The sequence below is a fragment of the Cucurbita pepo genome, chromosome 13 (assembly GCF_057944985.1).
Source record: "Cucurbita pepo subsp. pepo isolate OVF chromosome 13, ASM5794498v1, whole genome shotgun sequence".
Taxonomy (NCBI): domain Eukaryota; kingdom Viridiplantae; phylum Streptophyta; class Magnoliopsida; order Cucurbitales; family Cucurbitaceae; genus Cucurbita; species Cucurbita pepo.
In genome coordinates, this window is record NC_141810.1 from 1049032 (window position 1) to 1072723 (window position 23692).

The following is a 23692-nucleotide window of genomic DNA, read 5'->3' on the forward strand; positions in this document are numbered from 1 at the left end:
CTTGCTGTTAAACCTTAGGGTTGGTGTCATGTTTTGGTATCTTCTCTTTAACCACTTAGTACAGATGTTACCGAGCACCGAAACCTAATTGTTCGTTGTGGCTTGTTATGTATAGCTATCAGCCTCATGGTTTTAAACTGCGACTTCTAAGAAGAGGTTCCACACCCTTATAAGGGATGCTTTGTTTTTCTCTTCAACTGATGTGGGATCTCACAATCCACCCCTCTTGGAGACTTAGTATTCTCGGCACACCGAGTAAATATTGTTCGCTTTAGCCTGTTACGTATCGTCGTTAGCCTTACGATTTTAAAACGCACCTACTATGGAGAGGGTCTAGCCCTACTCTGACCAGTGTCTTGCAATGTCGGGTGATTGGCTCTAATACCATTTGTAATTGTCAAAGCTCACTGCTAGCAAATATTGTTAGCTTTGACCCATTACGTATTTTGATCAGCCTCACAGTTTTAAAACACGTCTCGAAGAAGATAAGGATAAAGAATATAATCTTGGTCTCCGACCCCGTTTAGCTAACCAAGAGAAATCTCTCATCCTTTCCTCCTCATTCATAGTCGTGTTTGTAGCGAATCTCCACAAGGTGTGGTTGTAGGAGTTAAATGACAAGTCTATGACATAAGTAAGAACATTTTTTAGGTTGGAATATTTTGAGAAGCATATGAATGTTTTGCTCAAAGGTTATTGGTTTAAACCTAGGAGTGTTTGTGGCATAAATGTCTGAGCCACCACCAACTTTTGTAAGACCTCAAACTGTGTCGAAGGCTAGAGAAGAAACATGATATTTGGCATTTTTTTCTGTCTTTTTTTTTTTTTTTTTTTTTTTTTTTTTTTTTTTTTTTTTTTTTTTTTACTTTTGTTTCCCCAAATCGTCAGAAAAAGCAAATTCCATAAAATCTGTTTGAACAGAATAAAATCTTGGATGGTGGGTTTTAATCATAGATCCTGCTCGCATATGTAGGCAAATCAAAAGGGGCCGTGTCCTTGTAACCTTGTGTGCTAGATTATAATCCGAGTAGGAAGAAATGACAACTAGTCATATCCTATATAGTACATTTTGAGACATTTTAGTTCTACCGAGTGTAGACATGATTTTGGTGACCGGTTATACACTCCATATTGATACCTCTCCTACTTGTCATTGTTGGGTTATGGCATGAGCTCGGCCATTGATACTCATTCTATGCTATTCTCTCAAAAATTTCATGAACTCACTTGAAAAGATAAGTATAGCTACTTGATCAATGTTGGATGTCACAATTATATTCTTATTACAGTGGGATAATGATTATGCTGCACTTGTTATTGTCTAGCGAATATGAGAAATTCGGATTTTGCGGATAACGTCGGTGCATAATCAAGCATCAAGTCACGTTTGAGAGAAATGTATTAGAAAATGTGAGCGAGGAAATACGTTCAAAACAATTTGAAAGAAAGCAATGTTATAAGCTAAAAGCGATTAAGCCACAACAACGGTTTTGATAGACTATAACTTAGTAGGAAGAAGTGACAAATAGTCATATGCCCTCTAGTATATTTTGAGACATTTTAGTTTAGTGGGTGTAGACATGGTTTTGGTGACCGGTTATACACTCCATATTGACCCAACATGAAATAGTAAAGGACAATCTAAGATGAAAACATGTAAAAGGGGTTTGGAATGGGCATGCGACCATGAATAACACGTCTTGGACAAGTATGATTGAGATATCCGACATGTAGCTGTAGGCAACATGACTTGGACAAGTATGACCGAGACATCCAACATATGACCATAGGCAACACGACTTGGATAAGTATGATAGAGACATATGATATATGGTCATAGACAACACGACTTGGATAAGTATGACTAAGACATCTGACATGTGGCCATAGACAACACGACTTGGACAAGTATGACAAAGACATCCGACATGTGGCCATAGATAATACGCATTGGACAAACATGACCGTGACATGGATCGATTGAAATTTGAATGAATTGAATGGACTTAATAATTGGGCTTCATAATATATGGAAAATTGAAGTGGTATTGGGCTTAATAGTTGGGCTTAGTAATTGGGCTTAATAATTGGGCCCAAAATTGAAAGCAGAAGAACCACATTTGTTCCCTCCGCCGTCCGCCTCATCGGCTTTTTACGCATTTCCCTCTCATTCCAATTCCGAATGCAAACAACAATGCTCTCCGTTTCCCCTTTCTTCCATTTCATTCTTCTCCTCTTCTCTCTCGCCGATCTCCTCAACGCCGCCGCCGCCGCCGACTACCTGAAGCTCCCATTGCTCCACAAGAACCCCTTCTCCTCCCCTTCCCAAGCCCTCTCCTCCGACACCCACCGCCTCTCCCTCCTCTTCTCTGCCCTCCGCCGCCGCCCTAACCCCACTCTCAAATCCCCTCTCATCTCCGGCGCCTCCACCGGCTCCGGCCAGTACTTCGTCGACCTCCGCATTGGCACTCCTCCCCAGAGCCTCCTCCTCGTCGCCGATACTGGCAGCGACCTCGTCTGGGTCAAATGCTCCGCCTGCCGCAACTGCTCCCACCACCCTCCCTCCTCTGCTTTCCTCCCCCGTCACTCCTCCTCCTTCTCCCCTTTCCATTGCTTCGACCCCCACTGCCGCCTCCTCCCCCACGCTCCTCCCCACCTCTGTAACCACACGCGCCTCCACTCCCCCTGCCGCTTCCTCTACACTTACGCCGACGGCTCCACCTCCTCCGGCTTCTTCTCCAAGGAAACCACGACGTTGAAGACCCTCTCTGGCTCCGAGACCCGTCTTAAAGATCTGTCGTTCGGGTGCGGCTTTCGGATCTCGGGTCCGAGCGTTTCGGGCGCCCAATTTAATGGAGCACGTGGTGTCATGGGATTGGGCAGAGGTCCGATCTCCTTCTCCACTCAACTCGGCCGCCGATTTGGCAATAAATTTTCCTATTGTCTTATGGATTATACACTCTCTCCGCCGCCCACCAGCTACCTGATGATCGGCGGCGGCGGCCTCCGTAGCCTCCCCGTGACCAATGCCACAAAAATCAGCTACACCCCATTGCTAATTAACCCTCTGTCACCAACATTCTACTACATTGCCGTCAAGAGCATCACCATCGACGGCGTTAAGTTACCCATCAACCCGACCGTGTGGGCCATCGACGAGCAAGGAAACGGCGGGACGGTGGTGGATTCGGGGACGACGCTAACGTATCTGGCAGAGGAGGCGTACAAGGAGGTGCTGAAGGCGGTGAGACAGCGAGTGAAGCTACCGGCTGCAGCCGAGTTGACTCCGGGATTCGATCTATGCGTGAACGTATCAAACGAATCGCAGCGGCCGAGTCTACCACGAGTGAGATTCCAGCTGGGGAATGGTGCAGTGTTTGCGCCGCCGGCGAGGAACTACTTTCTGGAGACGGAGGAGGGGGTGATGTGCTTGGCGATCCGAGCAGTGGAAGGCGGAAATGGGTTCTCGGTGATCGGGAATCTGATGCAACAAGGATTCCTGCTGGAGTTCGACAAGGAGGCGTCGAGGCTGGGCTTCTCAAGGCGGGGCTGCGGCCTTCCTTGAACCTTCGTTCGTTCTTTGGTTCTTTTTTCACGACTCGACTCACTGAGTTTGGAACTCGTGACCCATTTTGGATTTGCCAAAGTTATTAATAATAATAAGGTACTTCTGCATTTCTGTACACAAAAACATATTCATTTTTAATTTATTTGTCTACTTCTATCACCCTTTTTAATATATATTATATAATTAATTAAATTATTATTTAAATATATACATTTGTTGTCATGTGTGATTACTCATTCAATAAATAATTATGTTTGTGTTCCTATTTTTTCGAGTCCAAAAGGGTGAGTGTGTGAAATGGTTCAAGCCCATCATCGCCAACAAATATTGTCTCTTTTGACTCATTAACTCGTCTATTGGTGTGAAGTTCCACACTTTCATAATAAATGTTTTGTTCAGTGTTCTTGAAGTTAAAAGTCTTAGAAAACGTTTTTTTTTTATTCGAAGGACTTTTTTCTTGAAAAGTCTTTTGGAGTTATTGTAGACTTCGGTTCTTGATGGTCTTTCGGCCCAATTAGTTGAATTTGGGCCGAATTATTTAACGAGTCTAAATATCACCACTTAATTTGACTAAGCTAGCTTATTCGATCGATTCATTTCGTTGAAGACTTGCAACATTGTTGGATTTTCCCATTTTACTATGCATGTTCAATGTTCAATCTTCGTTTCAGTATGTTTTGTCTTCATTCACATGCATTTTAGAAAAATATCTACCACATCACTATACATGACATGTTTAATCATGATTGAGTCACTGTCTTTTTTAGTCATTCTATCCTCAAGATTACTTCCATTCGTACGCGGTCTCGATTCATTTATGTTCAGTGTCACATATTTTATGTTAATAATTGAAAATAAAATTATGGGTTTTACGAAAAACATTCTCTCTCGTCACATCAAATCATTGTATGGATATTCCAAGTCTTTCCCTTCTTATCTCATCCAATTTTACACTTCACTTGATGAACATAAAAATGATGTACAAACATTGAAGTAGGAAGAATGGGAATGAGCATAGGATATTGGAAGCATGATATTAAAGGCAGAAATAAATGGTATCAATTCTTATACAATGAGTAGCCATAGCCGTAGAGAGTTTATAGTTTGAATATCTTGAAACGGATACCAAAAGTTTCCCCCACAAACATGTGGACATCGAGTCCTTCAAATGGATCAATTAAATTGCTGCCCACTCGCATTTATTGTTAATATTATGTACCCAAACACAAATACATAATAAATAAGAGAAACATGATGAAAACCCATAACCCACTTCCCATATTCTCTTAAATATCTTTCTCCCGTATGTTGGGAAGAGGTTTCCGCACCCTTATAAGAAATACTTTCTTCCTCTCTCCAAGTGGGCAATATCTACTACCGGTGAGCTTGAGCTGTTATAGATACTGGGCAGTGTGCCAATGAGGATGTTGGTCCCCATGGAGGGTGGATTGTGAAATCCCACATCGGTTGAAGAGGAGAACGGAACATTCCTTCTAAGGGTGTGGAGACCTCTCCCTAACAAACGAGTTTAACACCGTGAGGCTGATAGTGATACATAACAAGCCAAAATAGACAATATTTACTATCGGTGAGCTTAAGCTGTTACAGATACTGGACAGTGTGCCAATGAGAACGTTGGTCCCATGGAGGGTGGATTGTGAGATCCCACATCGGTTGAAGAGGAGAACGAAACATTCCTTCTAAGGGTGTGGAGACCTCTCCCTAACAAACGAGTTTAACACCGTGAGGCTGATAGTGATACATAACAAGCTAAAATGGACAATATTTACTATCGGTGAGCTTGAGCTGTTACAGATACTGGGCAGTGTGCCAATGAGGACGTTGGCCCCCATGGAGGGTGGATTGTGAGATCCCACATCGGTTGGAGAGGAGAACGAAACATTCCTTCTAAGGGTGTGGAGACCTCTCCCTAACAAACGAGTGTAACACCGTGAGGCTGATAGTGATACATAACAAGCCAAAACGGACAATATCTACTACCGGTGAGCTTGAGCTGTCACAGATACTGGGCAATGTGCCAATGAGGACGTTGGTCCCCATGGAGGGTAGATTGTGAGATCCCACATCGGCTGGAGAGGAGAACGAAACATTCCTTCTAAGGGTGTGGAAACCTCTCCCTAATAGACGAGTTTAACACCATGAGGCTGATAATGATACATAACAAGCCAAAACGGACAATATCTACTACCGGTGAGCTTGAGCTGTTACATATACTGGGCAGTGTGCCAATGAGGACGTTGGTCCCCATGGAGGGTAGATTGTGAGATCCCACATCGGTTGGAGAGAAGAACGAAACATTCCTTCTAAGGGTGTGGAGATCTCTCCCTAACAAACGAGTTTAAAATCGTGAGGCTGATAGTGATACATAACAAGTTAAAACGGACAATATCTACAACCGGTGGGCGGGAAAAGGGTGGATGAAGGAGAGAAAGGGTATGAAAAGGCAAAGTGTATAGTTGGGGATGGGGCCATGAGTGTGTGTTTGTACTAAAACACTGCTACTTTATTAATGGATGGTGGTGGGTTCTTGCTTCTTGTAGTCACTGATTACGTTAAAATCAAACAATTTGATCCAAAAATGAGTCATATCAGTTCATTGCCACCATTCCCCACCACACCAAACCAAACCAACCTTCACACAACAAGCCCTTCCTCTTCTCTCCACCCTTTTCCTCTCACCTTCCCTTCTCTCTCTCTCCACTAATTTCTTCTGTCCTATATGTCTTTTAGGAGACCATCCATGTTCTTCTTTATACCAATGCACATATTGTCCTTACATGAGCGATACAGAGAAACAAAGCTAAAATCAATGATAGAGTGAACAACTTATCTGGGAAACGACGTTCAACTTGTCGACGGTGGACGTACTAATCGTGAACGTTCTATAACAATGGAGAGACCAGCTAATAATACTTTTCATTGGGTCAACCACTAATCTTAAACCAACAATTCAACAACATTTAATCTCTGCTACATGAACTTAAGATGCAAAAAGATCTATTCATATATACGTCTACATGACAGACAATTTCAATAATATCAGAGGGAAACCAGCTACCAAGTCATATCAGAACTCCCAACTCAGTAAGAAAAGTAGAGAATGAAACCTAGTAGTGCCATGAGACAAACGTTGCCAAATTTCAACGTCCCCGACAAAGTTGGTCCTCCCGAACTATATCGATGTTGCCTAACACAGAAACAAAAGAATCGAGAATAAGAACGAAATCGAGGGGAAGTATAGTGCAAACTGCAGGATGGTTTGGGGCTTTAGTTTGAAGTTACTTACGTCTGTAGGCTCTGAAGGGCACCACAATATAGAACATTTGGAGGGGGAGGCATTTCGGTTTCCCCATTTTCCTCAGGATTGATGATTTTCATGTATGTTTCTTGGCCCAAATACCATCTATCCAGATTTTCTGTTCTTATATTCCATGTTCCAACGTTATCAAGTGAAATGAGGATTGCAGTCCAAGCCCCTGGATAAACCTACAAGTACGACGCCACGGATACAAAAGACTAATTATAAGAAACAAAATCAACGCTACTGCTACATGGCATCGCGATATTCAACGGTCGACTAGGTTGACTAAACAAACAACTTAAGCAGATGTCTCAGACATGGTGTAACAAGCATGGTAAGCATTTGGTAGTTCTTATACTTGGTCATGCATGATACATTGTTGCTTGCACTTACCATTGTGTCATTTCAGTGAAATGGCACGATATTATTGAGATGCTTACGTCAAGAGAAAGTGACATATCAAGACAAGAGTATGTTGAGGATTGTTGGGAGAGGAGTCCCACATCAGCTAATTAAAGGGGTTGGTCGTGGGTTTATAAGTAAGGAAAACTATCTCCACTGATATGAGGCCTTTTGGGGTAACCAAAAGTAATACCATGAGAGTTTATGCTCAAAGTGGACAATATCATATCATTCTAGAGAGTCGTGGTTCCTAACATGGTATCAGAGTCATGCCCTTAACTTAACCATGTCAATAGAATCCTCAAAATGCCGAACAAAGAAATTGTGAGCCTCGAAGGTGTAGTCAAAAGTGACTCGAGTGTCGAACAAAGGGTGTACTTTGTTCGAAGGCTCCAGAGAAAGGAGTCGAGACTCGATTAAGGGGAGGTTTTTAATGGTTACATAGGCCTCAAGGGAGGCTCTATGGTGTACTTTGTTCGAGGGGAGGATTGTTGGGAGAGGAGTCCCACATTGGCAAAATAAGGGGTTGGTTGGTCACGAGTTTATAAGTAAAGAACACTATCTCCATCGGTATGAGGCCTTTTAGAGAAACCAAAAGTAAAGCTATGAGAGCTTATAGTTAAAGTGGACAATATCAACAATCCTCAACAACATAAGATTTGTGGTTGTGGCTTCAATAACATCCTTAAAGCAATTACTCATTAGCACACGCGAAGAAAAAACACAAACCGACCTGTATTGTACAGCGGCTGATTGCATCCCACTTATTGTAGGAACCTCTTTTATCTTCTGACCAATCACCATAACCCATCCTGAGATGAAGAATCATTTAGTTAAATAATGATAATAAGTTGAAAATCAAAAGACCAAAACATGAATAGAAATGTGACTCACCCTGTAACAAAGAAGGAATAACCATTCACGTGAAAGCTCTGCATTGTAATATCATTGTTCTGAAATATGACCTCAATAAACCCTTTATATGTAGCATTAAGAACAGATCTATCAGCATGTGGCGTCCGGTTAAACGGTCTATCAGGAAAATCAAGTTTGTAAGCTCCCTTGACACTATTCTGGTCAGCAAGCCTGATGGGCATATCGGGATTGACGAATGAGATACCGTTGAGGGTAGCTCTAGGTGACCCGCTTATCGTCACCAATGGTGCACTCTTCAATACAAAGGTCTGTGTTACGCTAATTTGACCATAGTGGAATGATCCCTGAGGATTAGGACGAGCTCCACTTGCTGTTACATTTTGCCTAACAAAGCCAATTCAGTATCAAATGTTACATATCCTTAGCTAAAAACATGTTGAACTCGTAATCTACGCTCTAGCAAAGCTTTTAATGCTCATCAGTACCTCGTCTATAGGATATTAAATTTGGAGCGAGTTAATAACATACCTTACACTCCTTGCTTGGTTCATGGATCTCTCTTTGTCATATATGTCGTTAGGTGGGTCAGGAAGCGGACCAGTTGCTGGTCCTTTAGAATTAGAATAGTGCAAGATGGCAACACCCGTGACCCTTTCCCAAGTAGATCCATTCACAAACCTAGCACTTGCAACAATGTAGTAATCGGTGCTAGCATTCTGATCCATCGTAACTAAGAACGAATAGGACTGCCCGACATGGATATCGAAATCTGTGAAATTCTGTTGAACTGTGTAATGCCCATCGGTTTCTACGAGAAGCATATTATGATTCTGGATTCTAAAGTTCAAACTAGTTGAAATACCAACATGATGCACACGAAGTCGGTACGTTTTTCCTGCATCACATTATGTCAACATCAATTTAAGATCCTGGCAGTTGAAGACTACCATTCTGGAGAACACACGTGCAACGAAAGCCTGCAGTGCTTCTAATATAAGAACACTGTTATATGCAACAGAGAAAGTTTCTTCTAATAGTCATTGTCTTGTTTAGTGCATGTTATAATACAGTGAGCGCTATCCAAGGTGATTGTGAAAATGATATGTAGTCAAATTTCCATATCAATGTAAGAAGGATGTAAGAAGGGAAAAATTATATGAGTAGGAGAGTAGTGTAATAGCCCAAGCCCACCGCTAGCAGATATTGTCCTCTTTGGGCTTCCCCTCTCAGGCCCTCAAGGTTTTTAAGATGCGTCTGCTAGGGAGAGGTTTCCACGTTCTTATAAGGAATGTTTCGATTCCCTCTCTAACTGATGTGAGATCTCACAATCCACCCCTCCTTGGGGGCCCAGCGCCCTCGCTGATACACCACCCAGAACCTGGCTCTAATACCATTTGCCCAGCATCCTCGCTGACACACTGCCTAGAACCTAGCTCTGATACCATTTGTAATAGCTCAAACCTACTGCTAGCAGATATTGTCCTCTTTGGGCTTTCCCTTTTCGACTATATTGTCCTCTTTGGGCTTTCCCTTTTCGGCTTCCCCTCAAGGTTTTTAAAACACGTCTGCTAGGGAGAGGTTTTCACCCCTTATAAGGAATGTTTTGTTCCCCTCTCCAACCGATGTTTGATCTCACAATCCACCCCCCTTGGGGGCTCAACGTCCTCACTGACACACCGCCCGGAACCTGGCTCTCCAACCAATGTGGGATCTCACAATCCACCCCCCTTGGGGGCCCAACGTCCTCGCTGACATACCGCCTGGAACCTGGCTCTAATACCATTTGTAATAGCCCATGCCCACCGCTAGCAGACATTGTCGTCTTTGACGTTCTCTTTTGGGCTTCCCCTCAAGGTTTAAAAATCGCATCTACTAGGGAGAGGTTTCCACACCCTTATAAGGAATGTTTCGTTCTCCTTTCCAACCGATGTGGGATCTCACAATCCACCCCCTTGGGGTCCCAGCGTCCTTGCTGACACACCGCCCAAAACCTGGCTCTAATACCATTTGTAACAGCCCAAACCCACCGCTAGCAGAAATTGTCCTCTTTGGGCTTTCCCTTTCGACTTCCCTTCAAGCTTTTTAAAACGCGTCTACTAGGGAGAGGTTTCCACACCCTTATAAAGAATGCTTCGTTCACCTCTCCAACCGATGTGAGATCTCACAAGTAGAATCACAGGAACTACAATAATACGATAACTTATAAAGAACATTACCAGGGTGTACTGGAACAGATTCGTACTCAATCCCCGCAGGAACGAGAGTCGAATTGTACTGATAAGGCCCTTTACCATTGATAAGAACTCCATCAGGTATTCCAAGATCCTTTCCAGCATCAAGTGTAGCTCTTAGTGCCTGAGAGAAAACAGTATTAAACTGCTAGCTATTTCCCTTTCATTCACACGAAAACACCAAAATTGAGCTCAATACCGACCGTATGATTCTGTGTGTACCAATCACCAATGAGAAGTATAATGTCCCCATCTGGTTGTGCAAAAGGAATGGGGATTATTTCTCTGTTATTGAGAACAAAAGGACCAAAACCACCAGATGCCCTCTGAAAGTTCAAAGATGGAAAATAAAAGAAGCTCCCAATTTGATCCTTCACTTGAAACTGGTAAGTCCAATTCCACCTTGGAGGAAGAGGACAGTTGGTGCCAAGAAGACCATCCTGCCACGAATTACGTCGCATTTGAATTCCAGGCCTGTCACAACAAGACGTCGCCAATCACGCTTAAACACGAAAACTCATTGCTATGGACAACCACACATACAATGTTGTTATCACAAACAACCTACCAAGTGAGAAGAAGATCTTCATCCAAATCGTTCCAAACGTTAACTACAACATTGTTATTCGTCGTGGCATTAATGAACGGACCAGGAAACTTCCCATTAACAGCAATAACCTACAATAAGAACTTATTAACAAACTCAGCTAACTCACTCAAAACTTTACTTGTAATAGCAACTTTGCATCTCCAAAGCTCAAATCTCTAATAAAGTGACAGTTTGGTGAAAAGGGTCATTGTAAGTTGGGGCAATTAGATAGAAACAGAGAAGAACTCAACTAAAAGTCACCAGCATAAAGAACAAATAGGGGCGTCTTAAAGCTATCATGTGAGAAACGTGTATCTGTTTTCTCCAGCATTATTCTCCTTTAATTAAACCAAACTTTCTGAGATCAGTTCAAATACACTAAGAAATCTACAAAAGGAAGTTCACTCAAACCATCTTAGGAGATGACATAAAGCTTGAAGATCACTAAAAAGGAACCCCCAAGTCGAGAAAATGATAACCAAATCCACAAGTCAACCCAGAAAGTGATATCAGAAGCACCAATCTGGGACAAATCTATCCACCAAAAGAGTACCCACAAGAGGAGAAACAGATAGAAAAGTAGGGAAATCCAAATCGAAAGCAGAAACAAACGCAAACCCAGGAGTGCAATAAACAATGAGACAGAAACAAACCCGTTGAGGAATGCCGAGAGGAGAAGCAGTAATGTATGAGATTCTAAAGTCATAAAAAACATAAGGGTCGCCTGCAAAGCTAAAGCTGGGGAAAATAGCAACGGAAATGAGACAGAACAGAGACACAGTGAGAGACATTGAAGAAGCCATTGTATCCTTCCTTGATCTTCTTGCTGCAACTTCACTAAACCTGGAGCTTTTTTAATTTATGAGGAGCTTTACGAAGGTTTGCATGACACTAAGCTCACAGAGAAACAAAATACACAGAGACTTAGAGGGTCTGTGTAGTGCTGAAACTTCTTCTTCAGTAAGCAAATTGAATTTGTGAGCTGCGAGAATAGGCAAAAGCTGAGGGGCAAAGTTGCAAATATTGAAATTAATTCAGCGTACCAGCCAGGGGAAGTAGAGTGTATAGCTAAAACGAGTCCAAACACATCATTATGGGCTATCCATTTCACCCATGAGCTTGAGAATATAGGCTAAAGAGTACCCACAAGTTTCCACAAATCTAAACATAATGGGCTTTTATTTCGGTTGTTTATCTAGATTCTCTCGTTCACATTTAACAATTTCAAATATTAAATGTGAGCAAATTATGAGATCGTGTACACATGTACGTTAGTTTACATAGATTATTATGTGTTTGAGCTATGCAACGGCTCAAACCTACCGCTAGCCAATATCTAGCCGATATTATCCTCTTGGAGATTTTTCTTTCGGACTTCCCGGTAGAGAGAGGTTTTCACACTTCTCCCCAACCGATATGGGATCTCACAATCTACCTCCTTTAAGACCTAGTGTCCTTGCTCGTACTCGTTCTTCTCTCCAATCGATATAGAATCTCACACTATATCTAGTAAGACACACGTTTTTTACGCCACCGTCCAAGATTAGTTTGGTTTTTACTTTGTTTAATTTATGTTTTAGTGAATTATAGCTAAAAAAGAAAAAAGAAAAAGAAGTTTAATTAGTCCTCATAATTTGAGAACTAGAATCCAACACCAACCCATAATTTACAAAAAGTACAAATAGATATCGAGATTGATTTCAATTGAAATCAAAGTTTTCACATTGAGCACCAGATTTCCAAAACTGTCAAAGAAAGAACAAAATGAATGGGAAGCATGAATTTGAATGAAAGCTGCTTTTGACAGATTGAGAACTGGCTCAATAACACAACGAACTGAATATAAATTAGCCAAAAGCTGCAACTCAAGCTATGGCTAACGCAAAGGAAAAAGTAAAATCCCAAATGATGGGCTCTGCAAAAGGCTTATTCAGCAGCTTCATCATGTAGTTGGGGTTCAAGGAAAACGACGAATGAAGGCAGAGTTGAGCTGCCATACTTTCACAGTGGCCTTCACCTTCGCTGATGTCGCATTGTTGAACAGGAAAAGCTTTGCCGCTCCATATATTGCTTCTGTTGGATAAATGCGTGCTGTTATCACTCTTCTCCCACCTTGTCCAAAACTCTCCACAATTGAGTGATCAACCTGCAAATTCATGTTCCAATAAGCCAAATGCCATGTTCTTGTTCTAGTTCTCCAGATCAAGTTCGAGCGCAATTCTAAAATGATTTATATACTTTCGTTACGTTCAAAATCACTCTAAAACATGCTAATTTCAAATCAGCAGAAATGTTTCCATAAACTAGTTTGTAAATATCACGTACTTTGATTACGTGCAAATTCATGTTCCAATAAGGCAAATGGCATCGACATCATCGTTTTCGGGTTCATTTCTTAATGTTATGATCAAAATGGTTTGTATGCTTTTGTTACGTTCAAAATCACTCTAAAACAAGAAATGTTTCCAAGAACAGATCCACTAATCATAATTAGCTAATGTTGCAAGGAAATGTATTGGCTTACCAACACTCTCATGGAGAAATTTTCACCCTCAAGAACAGGAATGCTACTTCCATAAACTGGTTTGTAAAAATCAGTAGCCTTTGATGACCTGCAACCAATAACCAATTAAATACTCAGAACAAAGTTAAAACATTATTCAAACACAAAAATCATATTTAATCTTAGTTTTCCAGCTTTTCCATGGCTGACAGATTCATTGAATAAACCAAATTTGAATACCCATATCTAAAAGTTTCAAAAAGCATAACCTTTAGAGATCAAAATCCACTAACTTTCAAAAGCTTAAAAGAACGAATATTATAAACAACTTTATCAGACTTTACCAGAATTCAAGGGGATAAAGTAAATAAATTAATGGAAGAGAAAATCAAATTGGGGAAGAAATTCAAACACGAAACCGTAAGATTAAAATAATTCCATAACGCTCATTCAATAATCATCAATCAGAATATTGGCAAACCTTTTCTCATCGACGCAAAAGTAAGCCTCGCGACTCCCTTTACTTGAATTGGCAACATTGAAGTAAATAGGAGTAAGCTCCGAAAGCGATTGATGAGCCAGAACCAACAACCCAAATGGCCCTAAGTTACTTCTCTCCACTGCACCGCCGCCACATCCATCATCGGAGACGGCAGCCTCCTCCGATCCGAGCGATTCCAGTTCAAACTCAGCCGATATGTCTAACTGTTCGATGAAATGCCACAACCAAATAAATCAAAGCGAATCGAACCAAAATGGAAAAATCATGAAGAAGATGAAGGATTTACTTGTGTAGCAGTGCCGACATCGAGTTCGACGACGGAGCCAGGTTCGAGAAGGACGCCATTAAATTCAGTGCTCCCCAATCTCAAGCTCTCCACCTCTTCCACAGGCCATTGGATTATATTGCTGCCCGTCTTCTTGTCGAACACCACCGTCCTCGGAACAGTCTAGAACCATAATTTTCAAAATTAAAAAAAAAAAAAAATATATATATATATATATATATATATCGATTGCCATATGGCGCCATTTAATTGGGCCACGTGGATAAAATAAAAAATGGTAGCCAGCTCAGCTAGTAGCGAAATATTACCTGGACAGAGGCCCATCCTTTTGCCAAGTCATTAGCCTCCGTGTCAGTTTCATTAATCCAACCCCACAAAATTCTCCTCTCCTTATTTTGGTCATAAAATGTCTTGGAAGCATAATACCTTCCATAATCCAATTTCAACCCGATTCCCACGTCCTCTTCCGGGTTATCGGGTACCCATGTATCATTATCCCCAAAATAAGTCCCAATTGCATAATGATCCAATTTAGTATCATCCAAGCTCGCTTTCAGCACGTGTTTCACTCCCGCTCCATTCACCGACGTATCCAAACCCTTCGACCCATCCACTGATACCGGGTAAAAATCGACACATTCCCACATACCAGTACCCGGTACAGCATGCAAGTATCTATCCAATAGTTCGTACTTAATAAAATCATCAGTAGTATAAACCAACGCAATGCCCAACGTCGTCCCGACTCGTGACCCAATAGTGATCCGCCACTTGCCGTCGTGGCCAAGCCACGCGGTAGTCGGGTCCCGAAAGTCCTTAGGGCCAATGCCAGGTGGAGGAACCAAGACCGGGTTGCCCGGGTACTTGACCCAATTTAATAAGAGGGGATCGGATAAGTTGGCAGGGTATGCAAGATTTTGGACCTGCACCCCATCAATGGTGTCGCCAGTGTAGAGCATTACGATCCGACCGTCAGGAAGGATTGTGGCGGATCCGGTCCAGACGCCGTTGACATCGTAGGGCTGATCAGGGACCATGGAGTAGGGGAGATATAACCAATGGATGAGATCTCGAGACACGGCGTGGCCCCAGCTTATGTTGCCCCACACCGCTGATTCCGGGTTGTATTGATAAAACAGGTGATACCAACCCTTGTGATACAGTGGACCTGCAAACACACAAACATTCTCACCATTTTTATTTTTATTTTTATTCTTGCTTTTTTAAACCACGTGGAAAATAGAAACAAAACCAACATTTTTCACACAAAACAAAAAAAAAAAAAAAAAAAAGTGGAATATATTAATTAATAATTACCTTGAAATCTAGTGATTTTAATAATTAAAGTGGCGTGGCTGAGTTGTATTTCAATTATTATTCTTTTACATTATTTATTTTATTTTATTTTATTATCCATTCATCGAAATTAATTATTTAATTTATTTCATAAAAAAACCCTAAATTGAGATATTCATAGATACTCAAATTAATATTAATCTAACCAATTATAGACCGAAATAATATTTAACATTCTGTCAGTTTAAAATTTATATTAAAATTTAAAACTTTACTAAAGAAAATAGAAACTTAAATTTATTAAAGATTGTATATTAAATATTTTTTAAAATAAAGAGAATAAATACATAAAAATAAAAAAAAATTAAATTATTATATTTGGAAATACTACCCATGTGCACCGGGTGGATATAACTAATTATACATATATTTGGAAATGAAACAAATACATCCAGCCACCGTGGTGGCGATGACGTGTATAGTTCTAGACCAAGTAATACGTAGGACCCACGTGGCAAAACCAAGCCAGACTTTTACATGTTTGACCTTATTTAATTGGTGAACAGACACAACTAAAAAGCATACCGTCTTTCTAAAATATTTTATTTATAAATTAGATCTTAAGTCATTTATAAATAAAATATTAGTATGATATTGTCCACTTGAGTTACTGCCGTAAATATTTTGGTAGGATGAGATAAAAGTCCCTAATATTTAGGAGTTAAATTTTGCTAAATCAGTGGTTAAATTACCCAAAACAATTTCAATTACAAAATTAAAAGGAAAAGGAAAGTAAAAAAGCGACGTACCATTTGGATCTGCAGCGGCGAGGAATCCGGCCAATCAAGTGACAGCGAACACAAATTACAGTCAAATGTCAGAATTTGTGTCGGAAAATGATTAAAAAGAAATTAAGAAATTAAGGGGGAAATTACCGTTCATCCAATTGCCTTCCGGTTGGAAATGGAAGGCGGTTCGTTGCCAGGAGAACATCGCGTTGGTCCAGTTGAATGAACCGGCTGAACCGGCCGAATCGGAGACATATGGGTAGGATTTGGCGGAGACGCCTTCCGCCACGCCTCTGGGTAGCCTGATAGCCGGCGGGGATTGGGTGGCGGCCGGAGATGGGGTGTGATCGGGAATCAGAGTAATGATAGAGACGAGAAGAAGAAGAGAGACGATGGTGGCGATAGTGAAGTTGAGGGGTTTTCGGGATGGTGGGGACGGAGGTGGGTGGTCCGGCAACACCGTGTACGGCGGCGGGTTGAGATCTGAAGCTGTATCCATGAAGGGGATTTGAAAAGAGGTGTTTTGGTGGAATTGGGAGATGTGATTTTAAAGAAGAAGAGGGGAACAGTGGGTTTGTGGATCACGTGATTTGGTGAGTGTATAGAGATGTAGATGGAAAATAATTGGCAAAGGGACAGCGAGGCAAATTTGTATGGTTTAGCTTCCAAAAACGTTCATTTCTCGTGGGACCTAAAGTTACCTTTAAGTATCACTGATTCTAAAATGAACGATTTGTTTATCAATTGATTATATCTCTATAAATTTGGTCGATACCAAATTTCAAAGAGATGTATCACTCACGAGAAAATGAAAAGAATTTTGAAATTGGGTCATGTAGAGTTTTATGTGGTAGAAGACGTATTTTTTGTCTGCCTTATTTCAAGATTCGCACGTGTTTACGAAAAGCAACATGTTAGCGGTTGAAAATTTTGACGTGGGACATGACTTTTCTCGTTATCTTTTGAAAATACACCATCTTGTTTGTGGTAGGTCTACAAAAATAAATAAATAAATAAATAAACATCTTCGGTAGACCTAATTTGTTCTCTATGTATAATGTTAGGCACGAGGTAGGTGGGTACGGGATATTATCCATGAACAAACAAATTGGTCAAATTTTCTAACGAGCGATCAAGGCAATCTTGAAGAAGATGGTAGAATACTCCATAAAGATTGGTTGCTTGCTGAGACTCGATGATGGTTTTTGAGTTTATAAGAATGTTTTCGAGACACTTTTAAGGATGTCTCCATTCAAGATTGAATGCAAAAAGACGTGTCACAAGAGAATTGTAGCATAAGATTGAATGCAGAAAGACGTGTCACAGGAGAATTGTAGCATATAAAATCTTTAAAACATTTCAAAAGTTGGGTCACATCAAACATCAATTATTTCTAAACTCAATCATACTGCATATCTATTTGTGTCGTTCTTGCATGATTGCAGGATTGTAGGGTAGTTTTAATTTGCGAAAAAAATTTAAGAAATTTGTTACTGATTCCTCTCGTAAAACCGTTTTCACCTGTCCACTTCATTTACAGCAACAAAAGAATTGAATAACCTGATTCTTCGGTTTAAATATGTTGGAGGATGAATTTCTGAACAAGTTTCCGGATAACAACCCTAAGGGTTTTCTTATTGATGATAGTGACGATATGGATGATAGTGACGATATGGATGATAGTGGCGATATTGATGATAGTGACGATATCGACCGTGACCTTGATACCCACATCGACTAATTTAGGGAATGATCATGGGTTTATAAACAAAGAATATTCTCTCCATTGGTATGAGACCTTTTCGGGAAGCCCAAAGCAAAGTCATGAGAGCTTATGCTCAAAGTGGACAATATCATACCATTGTGGAGAGTCGAATATTTATTTTGATGTACTTCGATCATCTATCGATTGAAAACGTCCGTAGATATTACGTATTTAGATATCGCTAACAAAAGCGGTTTTTGTCAACCCTTCCTATCCTATCTTAATTTGTTTTACGGATATAATCTTAGCCTTGAGAGTTACACATCCCTAAACGATAAGATGTTTGCACTTTTAAAAACACACGGAGGCTAAAAGTCTTAACACATCATGTAATTATTAAAGAAATAATAATAATTTATCTCTTTCTTAAAACGGACAAAAGTTCGAGTCGTGAGAATTTAAACATTGTTTATGTGTTTAACGTTTTAAACCATTGTTTATGACCTATAATTTGCTCTCTACATCTCGAACACATGCATTCTAAATACATCCAACCGTGTCAGTACAATAAACTTTTGTCTTAAGTTCTAACATGTTTTTTATCAAGCATGTGACGAGTATCTCAACAACACATGAACATGTTTTCAAAACATATGGTCCGAAAATGAAAACTGATAACATGTTTTTTTTTCACTCTGTAATTATTATTATTTTTGTAAATTTATTAATAGTAATTAAAATACTTTAATAACAGAAAATAATGTCGATTATTTCTAAATTATGAAAGTATGATGTACGTTGATATATATTATGCATCGAGATAATAACGTCAATTATATATAATTACCGAAACGTGAATTATGCTAATTTTGATATGCATTATGCTTTTTATAATTGTATTGAAAATTTATTAATAATAAATAAAATATTTTAATAACGGAGGTAATTATTAATTTAATGAGGTAGGATTCTTAAGTGTTAATTGATGTCATATCTATCGATAAAAATATCGAAGGACGGGAAAGCTTCTCTATCTTCGTTTCTGCATCCTATTACAGTCGGTGTATTTGCACCCACTGAGTCGTGATGCACATGGTCTTAAGATGTCAAAGTCCTTATGAAATGTCATCCAACCCGCTGATCTGAGAATCCAACCCAAATTATATGGTTGGTTGGGTTGGGTTTGAAAAGATTTCGAGTTTGAGTTGGGTTCGTCTTTTTGAAACCCCTTCCTGTTCGAGTTGGGTTAGGGTACAAAATTCAAATTGCTAAACAACCCGATCCAACCCGAAAACGTTAAAAAAGGCCCACGCCCACGTAACCCAAGCCCATGATTGAATTTAAGTTCATGGCATCCTCATGTCATGTTGGTGGGCTAAATCTTGGGCTTTGGATACGCACTATATTAAAACTCGATATCATACGTTTGCAATATAAGACGTCCACGAGCATCGAGCCATCAAGTGAGGCATGATGAATCAACAAGTTCATAGTAGTGAGACGCTCTCAAGCAACCTCTGAACGCTGGTCTTGTGAGTCTTGTAACTTGCTAGTGACAGGATGGAAACGTCATTGTGTAGCGCTTTTTACCCATGATTATCTCTCGAAAATCATTACTCCTCCGAGACACGACTAGATAACAATCGAACCGAAACACGTTGTGTAGCTCAAAGTAGTTTAAAAAGAAACCCATTTATTGAAGTTAATGACAAAGGGTATTGTCCTAAGCAAAGCTAAGTACACAAAAGAATAGAAGAAGAAAGAAAAGGCAAACCAACAGAAGAAGTAACAAAGCTCAATCACACATCAGACAATAATAATAATACACAATCAAATTTTTCAATCAAAAAATTCCCAACTGAACTTGGGCTGAACATGGCTGCTGCTGTTGCCTGCAGCTGGGATTGCACTTGAAGATGATGTTGCCACCAACGGTGGCATTGCGTCGAATATCTCCCATCTCGTCGTCACAACTGTTTCCGATGTCGATAAATCCTCCGTTGAGGGCTCCAACGGATGTCTATCACGATGATCCGGAGCTCGTTTCGCATCCGAATTCCTCTCCTGAACTTGCATCGGAGTTTGGTTTTCGTTTTTGATCTTCAATACGTCCAATGTTTCAACGTACTTTTGCACTCTTCTCACCTTCAAAACCAATGAATTCTCAATATAGGTCGTTTTTGTTATGAAAACGAACGACATAGTCAAATTTACCTGCATTTTCCTCTGTAGCTTCACATCTCCATCCCCCATAATCCCATCCAATTTAAGCAATTGATCCATAAGCAACTCGATCAAATTCAACACGGTTTTCTCCGCCACTTTCCCGCCTTTTCCAATCACCGATTCAAGCGCCGAAACCTACACGATTCGTGTACTAAAGACGTTGAACCAGACACTGATTCTATTTAAGTTTAGTCTCTAAAGTTTCGAGATTTTTACCTGACCCGCGAGCCTATCGACCTCCAAGCTGATTTGGGAAATGGATTTGGAAGCCTTTTCCAATTTGGCATGCTTTCTCATCTCAAGCAGTCTTTTTTGTTGGCTAATTGGGTCTTCAACAAGCAATATCTTGGACCGATCCTTAACGCCGCAAGTGTCAAGAAATGCCTTTGATTCCCTCTCTTTCTCTTTGTATATCAGCTTCTGGTCTTGCTGGTGCAGCCCTGTCGGACCCACCAACATTTTCTTCAACTCCCCTGTAAACACCCATCAATATTTCTAAATGGTCCCTCGACTTTTGATTCTTTTCAATTTAGTCCCTGAATTAGAATCCAAAAGAACAAGGAATTGAGGGAAATTCTTACCGAAACTAGCTTGTGAGCTAATGGGGATTTCATGGTACACTGAGCCGTACTTGACTCGGACACGTATTGTCGGAGCCGGAACAGAGGTTTTGTCGGAATCGGTTCGCTTCTGGACTAGCATTCCACCGGGTCGCATTTCCCAATCCATCGGCCTTGAATCGGCGTTTGTCGGCGGCGCCGGTGGGGGTTTAGTCTTGGTTCTCAGCATCTTCCCCCCCTTCAACGCCGGTTCCTTCTTCTGGATTTTTTTTTTTCAGGATTTACAAACTGAATCGAGAAATGTCAGATCTCCGGCGGCGGCCCGATCTGTGACGACGGGGCTGCAAAACCCTTTTTGGGTACACACTAATTCCAGCATTACACAGAAAAGGAGGAGGAAAAGAACAGAAAAATTGATTCTTTTTTCAGCTCTGTTTCTTCCGCCGCCGCCGCCGCCAAACAGAGAGAGAGAGAGAGAGAGATCTCAGATTTTCCGGGAAAATTAAGGGAGGAATTGGTGGAATTTTCCCGAGAAAGTGATGGGAAAATGAATGTGAAAGGGAAGGAACAAGGAATTTCTCTGCTCTGCTCTCTTTCTTCGTTGGTGTTGTTGGCTATGGCGTTCTAGAGAGAGAGAGAGAGGAGAGAGAGAGGAAATAATTTTCAAAGCGAGTGGGCAGCTAACATAGCTGTTTTGCAGCTTGCTATATAAATAAACATTACTGCAATCATTACAAAATTAAATTAAATTTTATTATTTAAAAATTAAAAAATAAAAAAAAAAAACACAACAAATTATTTTGCAATGGAAAGCTCTACCTTCTCGCTAGCCTTTTACCATCTAAACTCAAATTATTTATTATCCAAAATATAAACTAATAATAATAATAAATCCCATTTGCATGAACCTTCAATTTCGTATCGGTTGGTTGCGTAATTGACCCGAATATAGGGTTTCTAGCTCAACCCAATATATGTTGAGTTTTTCAGATTGTCAGACCACATTGTGAACTATATTTTTGAGTTTGTCAGGTTAACTAGACCACAAAGATTCGGATAGTGTTAGTGGTTCACATCATTAACTTACACGAACATTCAGTTTATATGATACTTTTATTAGTTTTTTTCAGTAATTTTAAAGATTATTGAGTGGTCAACGGAAGGATTTGAAACTGTTTTATCCATTAAAATTTACTCGAATTAGAGAATATATTTATTAAAAAAAAAATTAAAAAAAATTGATTATCCAAAAATTTGAGCCAACGAATCCATGTGAGTTAGTTTAAGTTTAAAATTAATTAATTAAAAAAATCTAAATATTTTAGAATAATTATAATGTTCCAATAAACATTAATAAATCAATAAATAAAAGTAATTAATTAAGATCATAACTACATTATTATATACTTATTCCTACCTACACACGATTATAGTTGACTATATTTAGCATAATAAAGGTTTAATATATAGTACAAAATATCCTTAAAAAAAAATTACACATATTTTGTTCCTTAATTGTTGTAATTATCTCAATCAATTATTAATTATAATATATATTTTTTTTGTTAAATTACCATTTTGGTCTTTTAATTTTATAGTTTATGTATTTTTAGTTGTTCAAGCTTAATCCACATAATTTAATAAATTTAATTAAATAATAATAATAATAATTTTTGAAAATTTATTTATTCTTTATTAGATGAAAAAGAAAAGGCGGGCATAAGGTAAGTGGAAGAAATATGCAGAAATTGGAGGGGCCGGCAAGGCAATAAATTTAGAAGCCGGGGAATGTTCGCATGCTTTGTGGTGCACTACAACAGTACCGTCTCTCCACTCCCTGCCTGCCACGTGTTTTATAATTCTAAAATTAGTTTCTCAACTTTAACCAATTTTTATTTTTTTATAATGAAATTGAAATTTAAAATTTAGGTAAAAAAAAAAAAAAAAAAGAATTTAATTTCTATATTTATTTAATAATTCAAATATATGTATCAATTAATTAAGTATATGGTTATTTAACAAGCATAAGGAACCTTAGTGTTGCTCAATCAATGTCCATAAAATAATAGTGGTATTCGAATGAACACGTGGCGGTAATTTATTTGGTGTAATGTGACGGTCGGTGAGCTTAGCTTTTCCTTTTTTTTTTTTTTCTTTTTTTTTTTAATTAATTTATTTAATTTGGGTGGCGTTGCCGGCACCCGCAAACAGAGCCTTCCGATTGGTGACCGTTCATTGTCGGTCAGCGGCCACAAGTATTTATTTATTTAATTATTTTATTTTTTAAATATATTTATTTATTTGGACAATTTTAATTTTCGCTGTAATTTAAGGAAAAGGAAATTGTTTCCAATCATTATTAAATATTATTTTAAAAGTAAAAAATAATATTTGAAAATTTTAAATACAAAAAAGTCAATATTAAAAAAAAAAAACAAAAAGTCACATCTCTCCCTATCTATGGGTCATTTTTTTCAACTCAAAAGGACATTTTAACCTCTTGTTTGTCCCAAACCAGGGGCATAACCGTCATTTCAAAATAAAATTGGGAACTGAGAAAGGGCAAGCAAAAAAAAAACAAAAATAATAAGTTTGACAAGTACAGAACCAGAATGCCTGAGAGACCAATGAATGTTCCACGTGGCGTTCATTCATACGCTCCCACTCGCCTCACCAAGATGGAGGGAGAATTCCACCGACACTTTTACACGCATGATTCGCACGTGTGTTCAAACCCTAAAGCAAGCACACCCTAGTGGAATGACCGTACTGACGAGACACCCCACGTGTGAAGCGTGTGGAGGGCCGGATTTGGTGCTGACGCACTTGCGATGTTTC

At 39.6% G+C, this 23692-nt stretch overlaps 4 protein-coding genes across 4 annotated transcripts; 1 reads left to right on the plus strand and 3 right to left on the minus strand.

Moving 5' to 3' along the window:
* The first annotated feature begins 2031 nt into the window (after nt 1-2031).
* LOC111808317 (aspartyl protease family protein 2) lies at nt 2032-3776 on the plus strand. Its single transcript, XM_023694229.2, has one exon. The coding sequence runs from the start codon at nt 2183-2185 to the stop codon at nt 3563-3565; it is 1383 nt and encodes a 460-aa protein (XP_023549997.2). The 5' UTR covers nt 2032-2182; the 3' UTR covers nt 3566-3776.
* Nucleotides 3777-6482: 2706 nt separating this feature from the next.
* On the minus strand, nt 6483-11959 carry LOC111808011 (monocopper oxidase-like protein SKS1). The gene is made up of 9 exons (XM_023693765.2): nt 11642-11959; nt 10968-11077; nt 10603-10873; nt 10385-10523; nt 8697-9063; nt 8187-8552; nt 8026-8104; nt 6876-7075; nt 6483-6776 (listed from the first exon to the last, which is right to left on the minus strand). Exons 1-9 carry the CDS (start codon nt 11789-11791, stop codon nt 6671-6673), a joined length of 1788 nt encoding a protein of 595 aa, XP_023549533.2. The 5' UTR covers nt 11792-11959; the 3' UTR covers nt 6483-6670.
* Nucleotides 11960-12650: 691 nt separating this feature from the next.
* On the minus strand, nt 12651-16900 carry LOC111808396 (acid beta-fructofuranosidase 1, vacuolar). Its single transcript, XM_023694333.2, has 7 exons — nt 16511-16900; nt 16385-16393; nt 14588-15447; nt 14280-14441; nt 13973-14196; nt 13513-13600; nt 12651-13134 (listed from the first exon to the last, which is right to left on the minus strand). The coding sequence occupies exons 1-7, from the start codon at nt 16860-16862 to the stop codon at nt 12946-12948; spliced, it is 1884 nt and encodes a 627-aa protein (XP_023550101.2). The 5' UTR covers nt 16863-16900; the 3' UTR covers nt 12651-12945.
* Nucleotides 16901-19741: 2841 nt separating this feature from the next.
* Nucleotides 19742-21543, minus strand: LOC111809263 (BAG family molecular chaperone regulator 2). Its single transcript, XM_023695695.2, has 4 exons — nt 20876-21543; nt 20511-20767; nt 20283-20429; nt 19742-20213 (listed from the first exon to the last, which is right to left on the minus strand). Exons 1-4 carry the CDS (start codon nt 21081-21083, stop codon nt 19908-19910), a joined length of 918 nt encoding a protein of 305 aa, XP_023551463.2. The 5' UTR covers nt 21084-21543; the 3' UTR covers nt 19742-19907.
* Nucleotides 21544-23692: the final 2149 nt, after the last annotated feature.